This window comes from Terrapene carolina, unplaced genomic scaffold (assembly GCF_002925995.2).
Source record: "Terrapene carolina triunguis isolate 2854851 unplaced genomic scaffold, T_m_triunguis-2.0 Scaffold391, whole genome shotgun sequence".
NCBI lineage: Eukaryota > Metazoa > Chordata > Testudines > Emydidae > Terrapene > Terrapene triunguis.
Genome location: NW_020664742.1, coordinates 762,814 through 771,495, shown reverse-complemented (window position 1 = coordinate 771,495; position 8,682 = coordinate 762,814). Strand labels below are relative to the sequence as shown.

At 51.2% G+C, this 8,682-nt stretch overlaps 1 protein-coding gene across 1 annotated transcript in view; it reads right to left on the bottom strand.

Moving 5' to 3' along the window:
* Positions 1 to 2,896: 2,896 nt before the first annotated feature.
* The window catches only part of CUNH21orf58 (chromosome unknown C21orf58 homolog), a 43,051-nt gene continuing 37,265 nt past the window's right edge, over positions 2,897 to 8,682 (bottom strand). The window contains exons 8-11 of the mRNA XM_029912942.1: positions 7,588 to 7,727; positions 4,578 to 4,816; positions 3,832 to 3,894; positions 2,897 to 2,977 (exon numbers count right to left, since the gene is read on the bottom strand). Coding sequence (XP_029768802.1) covers positions 3,837 to 3,894; positions 4,578 to 4,816; positions 7,588 to 7,727 — 437 coding nt within the window. The 3' untranslated portion in view covers positions 2,897 to 2,977; positions 3,832 to 3,836. The remainder of the gene's footprint in view (positions 2,978 to 3,831; positions 3,895 to 4,577; positions 4,817 to 7,587; positions 7,728 to 8,682) is intronic.

Here is an 8,682-nt window from a genome sequence, read left to right as displayed (position 1 = left end):
ATCAGATGGCTCCAGCATAAAAACAGGACAAGACAATTTATTTTCTACACTTCAGAAATGCCCACCCATATGGATACTCCTGGCCTAGGTGGAAGAAGCTCTCTGAAACCATCTTGGGCAAATTACAGAAAAAACAGAAGAAAAGGAACTGGAACACCTGCAAAAAAGTATGAAAAACGACTTCCCATGGAAAAATAATAGAAAATAAGGAGGAAAGTAAGAATAATAAATAAATAAATAAATAAATATAAATAAAAGGAAGGATCCATCATTCTGCACTGGACACAAATCAGAGCACAGAAGACAGTGAAGAGGAGATAACTCAACCAAAATCTCAAACTGAGTCTCTTCAAATGTCTCTGAGAAGACAGTGGAAAGAGAGAGAGACAGGATGGACTCAGAATTGCAGGTTGCCATATGAGAATTAATGGACAAGGACAAAACCTTGACAATTCACAAAATACAGCTGAAGAATATGAAATTCCTGCAGGTTCCAGGAGAATCCTCTTGAACTCTCAGAAAAGAATTTACCAGAACTTGATCTTGAGTGTACAGGTAGAAGTTTGTGGAATAATGAAACAAATGGGGGCAAATGCATGCTCAACTTAAGCAACTTCCGTAATATTATCCAAGAAAAAACACTTGGTAATACCAGGTACAAGGAATCAATGCACATAGCCCTCCTGAGGAAAATTAGAGCTTCAAGGAAGTGACTTTGAGCAGGAGGCTGCAGCAAACCTGTCATTTAGAAGAGAAATGTAAGGATTTGAGACCTGTTGGTGGACACAGCTATGCTGAGGAAAAAGGGAATTCTGGAGCCCTGAAATAAGATGCGTATTGCAATGCTAATAAATGCCTGTTACTGAATGCTACACAGTTCTGTGCATTTATGTTAAAGAACAAGGTAAATACTGCTTCCTTTGTGACTCCTGATCCACATCTGCACTCTCCTTCCCCCACCAGGCATGGCCACTGTCTGTATTCTAGTGTGAATCACCTGGGAAAGGAGGGGCTTGTTTATACAGACCTAGTACGTGGCAAGCTGGGGTGTAAATCTACCATGCACTAGCCTGCTGTGCACTAACTGGCTGTCTGAACCTTGCTACTGTGCACTAAAAATTCCATATTGGACCTAAACCCCGTTGGTGGCCCAGACTCACCCTGCACTTCAGGCCTATGGGATCGGGGGAGAAATTCCCTGTAGCATGGGGAAAAGAAAGGGCTTTTTGTGAGAGTTTGGTTTTGATTTTTGAACAGTTGTGGCCATGTTGCAGTTAGAACAGAGGCACATGTGAGGCTACTCAGGAATTTGAAATAAGTGGGCAGAGGTACTTTCCCTGGGTACTGTTCCGGTAGATCTGGGGGAGGGACAGGGGACACAGAAAGAGAAGAAGGAGAAACACCACAAAAGGAGACAGAGAAGGCAGCAAGGAAGTGCCAGACACAGCCACCGAGGCACTGGTAGCATCACTCTGAGGAAAAGCTAAGGGCGTGTCTACGCTGCAATTGGGAGTGTGATTGCAGCACATGTAGCCAGGGCTTGAGTAACAATAGCAGTGAAGCCATGGCAGCCTGGCCAGCTGCATGGGCTAGCCCTGCCCGGCCAGGACCCCAGGTGCACACCTGAGTGGCTGCCATCTCCTCTCTGCTGTGGCTTCATTGCTATCATTCACGCCAGCAGCATCAAAGCAAGTTTGGTTGTCTACACCTGCTGCAATCACAGCTCCTGATTGCAGTGTAGACAAGCCCTAAGAGCTTTGGGGTCAAGTGCTGGCTAATAGAAGCTTGGAATTGTGAGCAAAGAAACTGTCTCCTGTTGTTTGCGTCCTCTTGTGTTCAAGGAAATAGGACTTTGTTTACATTCTTCCTAAATAACCAGGATTGCATCAAAGAAATAGCTGACTATCATCAATTTCTCCTTCTAATGGAAATAGCCTCAGGGCCTGTCATAAATATAAAGGGAAGGGGTAACAACCTTCCTGTATACAGTACTATAAAATCCCTCCTGGCCAGAGGCACAAAATCCTTTTACCTGTAAAGGGTTAAGAAGCTCAGGTAACCTAGCTGGCACCTGACCAAAAGGACCAATAAGGGGACAAGATACTTTCAAATCTGGGGGAGGAAGACTTTGTTTGTCTGTTCTGTGTCTGTCTGTTCCGGGTTCTTGCCGAAGACAGATCAAGAAAGCAAGCAATCCAACTCCATTAGAATTAGTAAGTACTAGCAAGGGAATGCGTTAGCTTACTTTTATGTTGGCTTGTGATTTTCTCTGTGCTGAGAGGGAGGTGTATTCCTGGTTTTCTTTTTGTAACTTTAAAGTTTTGCCCAGAGGGAAATCCTCTGTGTTTTGAATCTGATTGCCCTGTGAGATTATCTTCCATTCTAATTTTACAGAAGTGCTTCTTTTACCTTTTTTCTTTCTAATAAAGTTCTGTTTTTTAAAGAATCGGATTGGTTTTTTTAGTGTCCTAAAAAACCCCAAGGTTGGGCTGTGCTCATCTTGTTTATTCTCAAGCCTCCCTAGGACAGGGGGTGTAGGGCTTGGGGGGGATATTAGAGGGGAGTAGGAACTCCCAGTGGTCCTTTCCCTGAGTTTTGTCTAATCACTTGGTGGTGGCAGCGTTACCTAATCCACGGTACAAGGCAGAATTTGTGCCTTGGGGAGTTTTTAACCTAAGCTGGTAGAAATAAGCTTAGAGGGTCTTTCATACGGGTCCTGACAGGGCCCCAAAGTTTTGGCTAACTGCCCAGATCCAGAAGAGGTAACAATATGTTTTTTTTGTATTTCCACAGTTTATTACACAGTTCTGCCACCTCTCCCTTGGTTGTCAGCTTCACTAATGGCACGTGACTATTTATACAGCAGATTCCTGTCAGCCAGAATCTTTTAGGAACCCTCTAAAGAAAGTCGTCTCCAGTGATGCTATGCTCCACGTGCATGGGTGACGCATACAGTCCATGTCCACTCACTAGCCACCTGCAACAGAAAGAAATGGCTGTCAAGTGTATGATGCTAGCCCATAGCATATGCTTGGTGTAACTATAAAAGGATGGTGTCAAGTGCATAGGGGCACGGGACCCTTGGCTAAAGAGGAACTTTAGAGACAAAGGGGAAAATCCTTTTTAAATGATGTGGCCCAAATCTTCCCAGGCTGGATGCACTGAGGAGGGGTGGAACACCAGCAACTCACATTGACTTCAGTGAGACTTACAGGTGCCCAGCACTGCTCAGTGTTTAGCTCTCAGAGAGTAGTTCTTCTAGCCTGCAGCACGCTGTCTATCAAGCAACAGGGTTAGGAGTGTTCAACATGCTATGATCTCTCCTGGGCTGTGGTCCCGAGCTCAGATCCCACCGTGAGCAGAGCGGGATGAATGCCAATGCAAACAGATCCCGTCCATCCCTGTCCTCACTATGTTTCAGGGTGCAGCCTCTGCCTCTGGCACTTTGTTTACAAAGCATTTCCAGGCTGTAACGTCAGAGAAATGGCACCGAAACAAACGCGTGATTCAAATGAAAGCAACAACAGTGCCATGCGACAAACCCCTCAGCTACTGGGCCAAATTCCCTCCGTGGAGTCGCCCATTGCCATGACATGTCTGTGTCTTCAGATTCCTCCTCAAGGGCTGCTCAGACCGCGACACTCCCAAGGAGCTGGCTGGCTAATAATGGCCAGGTTGAGACGTCATTGGACGACTGTGCAAAAACTCAAAAGCCAGCCCCAGCAGACTGTGCTGCAATTGGCAATATCCAGTCAGGAGAAGCTCTGGGACAGCAGGGAGCGCACAGGGCAGAGGTGCACTGTGAAAGAAAGAGCTGAGCTGATTGGTTACCTTTGCTACAGGCTTGAGGAGTCTACAAACCCGGGGGCAGGCTGCGGAGGAGTCCATCGGTTACTACACTTGGAAAAAGAAAAAACAGTTAGAAACATGGGTGCATACCAAGGGCTCAGCTTTATTCCAGGAATAAATTCTTCTTCCTGGTCAGTAAATATTTGTCGTAGTGTCTAGTCTTGTTCCTAAACCTTTCACTGTTTCTCTGGTGTTTTAGGGACGTCACGCCTGAGGGCAATGATAACCCGAGCTAGATTACAGTGGATGCTCTCATTCAGCTGGGCGTTCTCGGGTTTTAAAGGGCTCCGTTGAGTTCTCATGGAGGCCCAGGAGCCACAGAACAACATCCCTGCTACTCGTTCCGAAAAGCAGTTGCCAACTGGAGCAGTTGGGATCTTCCAGCTGGTGTCCCCCAGGGATAGTATCCCAATCGCTGTTTCCACTGTTGTGTTTGTAGCTCTTGTGTGACACTCCCATTTGACCAGCAGTCAGTGAGGGTCAGTTACTCAGCAAGGCCAGCTCCGATCGCAGAGTCTCTCCCAGCACCACAGAACACTTAAACTCAGTTTGCAAAGCATATTAAAGAAAATAGGCTGGGCTGGCCCTGTGGGGTAGTCAGAAACCACCGGTAAGTCGGACCTCAGGGCGTCTGCTACTCTGGCCTCCCGTGAGCCCGCTTAGCCACCCCAAGGCGGCAGGAGGAAAGGGACTAGAACAGCTCCTGGCGTGGCAGCTTATTGACTTACGTGTGCATTGCAGGGAAGGTGCTAGTTGGGCCAGACATGTGATGCACAGCGGATGGGAATCCTCCAGTCTGTCCCATGAGGCTGGATGGCATCACAGGGGGCCACATGGAGTAGCCACCTGGGGCCAGCTGAGAAGGAATGGCCTGCACTCCTGGGGAAGGGTAATGGTGGTGATGATGCACTGTGGATGGCCTTGGTTTTTCTGCTTTCACAACAACTGGAGCAGCAAACTGGGGATCCTCAATTTAAGGGAAAAAGGGAAATTTGTTAAATTTGTACCCATATGGCAGGTGAGCACAATGGTCTGTTACTCACCAATGGAGTGCCAGCTTGGAGCACTCTTCATAAAGAGCATTCCCTTGTCCTGGGCCCACGGCCCAGCTACACTGACGACAGTGCGATAACAACTGCAGCATGGCATGGGTGACTGGGTCCCACCCAGACAGCCAGGGTCTGTCTGCCCTGCAATTAGACACCGGCGGCTGGCCCATGCCAGCTGACCTGGGTTAAGGAGCTTGGGCTACGGGGCTTTTTAACTGCACTGTAGACGTTCGGGCTCAGGCTGGAGTCCGGGTCTGGGACCTCCCCTTCTGCTTCTGCTCCAGCCCGAGCTCGAACATCTAAACCCAATTAAACAGCCCCATGAGTCGAGTCAGCTGCCATGGGCCAGCCGCGGGTGTCTAACTGCAGTGCAGACATACCGCACGCTCCGGCTCCACTCCCACTCCCCCACCTCGGGAACGGCCAGGGCAAAGCGACTGGCCTTGCCATGGGATGTAAAGAACAAGAGGGCGGCTCTGCTTGTTCCTTGGCTCTTAGGTGCAGGCTCCTGACCTTTTACTCTTCTCATTTCCTTTAGCCTGCCCCCCCGCCCCCCCGCCCCCAGGCTAGGGACAAGCAACGTCAGGCACCGCATTAAACAAGGCTCTGCCTTTCCATTCAATGCAGACGAGAATATTTACCCGGCATGTTAAAGCCACCAAAATTGGAGTGAGGAGAGTACAAAGAAGGGCAGACAGAGTGTGTGTGGGGCAGGTGGGGGCGCAGCCGGATGGGATCTCTCTGGCAGTGCTGGGACACTCGTAGTGCACTACTCCCCCTTTAAGACAGTGCTGCAGTGTCTACGAGCACCCTGATTTTCCTCATGTGTCCCCCTATGAGCACAGGCATTCCTGCCCTCCCCAGCCCTTGTCACACTGCACACTGCTCTGGGGTGTGGTGCAAATGCCACTCCATAACAAACCTGGCTGAGAGCAGGCACAGCGGAGAAGATTCATGCTTCCCCTAGTGCGATACTCTGCCAGTTGGCAGTGGCTGCTGCAGAGCTTGTCCTGAAACAGGAGAGCCGACAGCTGCTCTTAAACACTGGAGTACGTCTGATGTAGAGAAGTGGGCTGAACAGGTGCAGCAAATGCCAGCTCCGCCCCCCACCCACCGCAGCCGAAGGGTGTTGTGTTTCCTAGCAGACAGAGCCCTGTGAATGCGAGGGGGTTGGGCTGTGTAAGCCATCCGTTAGAGCTGGAAATAGCACCCAGCGAAGGTGTTACCAGCCGGGGGAGTGTTACAAGCTCAGATGTGTGCTGGTGATGGTCTTAACACAAGGGGGCCAGAGAGCATCACGCCTGAGTGAGGCCGGGAGCCAGAGCGCTTTCTGGTCTGTGCGCAGAGAGAAAAGAAAGGGCCCTGGCACGCGTGCAGGTGTGAAATGGGGAGGGAAGCCCAGGGCATCTCTCAGCACAGTGTGAGGCGTCCAGTGGAACTCCCAAATGAACTGCTTAGATTGGAAACCCCTCCGAGCAGGGGCTGGGGTAACATTTTCAAATGCACCTCAGTGACCTAGGTTCCTGTGTCACATTTCACATTTCAGGTGCATCTCACCTAAAGGATTTAGGTACCTAACTCCACCATTGAGTTCAATGGGAGTTTAGTGCCTTGATACCTTTAATAATCTGGGCCTTAGGCACTTAGAGCCAGATTTGTAAAGGGATTTAGGTGCCTAAAGATGCAGAGTGGCACCTAGTGGGATTTTCAGATGGGCCTAGGAGCCTAACTCCCATTGACTTTCAATGAGACTGAGGCTCCTAAGTCACTTAGGGCCAGAGTTTAAAGGTATGAAGGCACCTGACTCCTGTGGATTTCAGTGGGAGTTAGCCAAATCTTTATAAATCTGGCCCTTCGGTGCTTTTGGAAAATCTTCTCTGTCTCTACACATGTGGGTGTGCCCAGCCCCGAGCACACAGGGCCCTGATCCTGACTGCGGTCTCTAGGCACGACCACCACATCAGTGCTTCCGTTCCAGCCCATCGCAAAGTGCCACGTCAGACGTTACCAGTTACGGGTTCCAGCAAAATAAGCTTTCAGGAAATGGAAGGCCCATAGAACTATTCCCATTAATTGAAATGCAAGTGTCTGCCCCAGCCTGCGGCAGAATCCCAGGTTCTCAGTCACCAGGCAGCATGTGGGCATCTGGGAAGTGGGCTCTTCCCTGGATGACTGACTGTTTTCTTATGTGCAATTCAGCTACGCTCTTAGGGCTGGAGTGTACCCAGCCTGCAGGAGTGCAGAGGGAACCTGCACATTGCCAAACACAGTCTGGCCCCAGGCCTGGACGAGCCCAGCGCTGGGCAGAGAGGAGGCGAGGTCGTGGCAGAGCAGAGCTGGCCTGCTGTGGAGGGGGGAGCATACCCTGTATGCCCTATCCAGGGGTGGCGCAGCAGCTGAACTCCGTCACCCCAGGCAGAGCCAGGAGACGTGCGGGGGGAAGGGGGGACAGGTTCAGCTCCAGAAGACACCATCCAGCCTGAGCTCATCCCATAGATCAGCCATAGTGTGCAGTGCCCTACAACGTGCTTCCATGGGCAATGGGTTCTGAAGCCGCATTCAGGCCCAAATATTCAAAACGCGCTCCCCAACCCCCAGGCCCTGCACCGGCACGTGGAGATCGGCTCTCCGTCTCCTGCCCCAGCAACTGCTTGCTCGGGGAGCTCTTTGAAGGGGTGAATGTCATTACCTGCTGGGTGTGCTGCAGCAAGGGAGGCCCGGTCCCACCGGGCTGTGAGAACGCCATCGGTGGCAGAGCTTTCAGCATCATGTTCTGCATAATGATCTGGTGCATCTGAGCGTTCTGCATCAACATCATCTCCACCATGTCTGGGAACGGAAAAATCCCAAAGGGAAAGGAACAGCATTGCCAGTGAGAGACAGAGAGAAAGGGGCGTCTCAGTGGGTCAGATCCTTAGCAGAGCGCCCAGACAGCTCTGACTTAGGGAAGGCAGCTGAAAGGGGATCTTGAAAGGGCCTTTCACACTTGGAGGAGGAGAATGTTAGTAGACACCGCTATCTCCTTGGCCAGTGACTGCCCTTTATGGGCTGGATGAGAGCGTTCAGACTCTCAGCCCAGCTTAGTTTTTCCCTGTCTCTGCGAAGAAGCCCTCGCTACGTGTTTGTGACCCAAACTAAGGCAAGCCTCGCTGCTTTGAGCTTGTCCAGACTCTCAGACAGAGGCGGATTCAGAAGGGGCAGACCCTAGCTGACCAAAGAGGCTCATCACAAGTGTTTGCATAGAAACCAGTTCCTACGGCTTTACAGGCCAGAAAGTCCCACAAAGTTCCCGTTCAAACACCTGGTTTGCCTGTGGCTGAAACACGTCACCGACCCACATTCACAATTCAGTGTCACTGGATTCCTGCCCATTTGGACCATGAGAGCATTCCCAACAGGCAGGGTAACTGTGGGAGTGTAGCGAGGCGGCCTGGTTCCCCGCCGCCCCGGAGGGGGACGAGCCCCTCCGGATGCCAAAGTGGGCGGAGCCAGTGGAGCTTGCGCCCGCCCCCCAGAGGTCAGGGCGCAGGACAGGAAGTACAAAAGCCCAACCCCAGAGCTCACTAGAGGCCCAGCCGCCGGAGAAGCCAGACGCCTGTGGCCTAGCTCCCGGTGGGGAGACCCCTGCAGTTTGCCGCCGACCCGAGGACTGGCCAGACGCTGACCAGACCCCGGGGAAGCTGGTAAACCCGCCTGTGGCAAGTTACCCAGAGGAGCTACCAAACCTACTGCTCTCCGGGTACCCAGAGGAGCCCCTGGTGCTCGATTCCTTGGAAGACTCCGT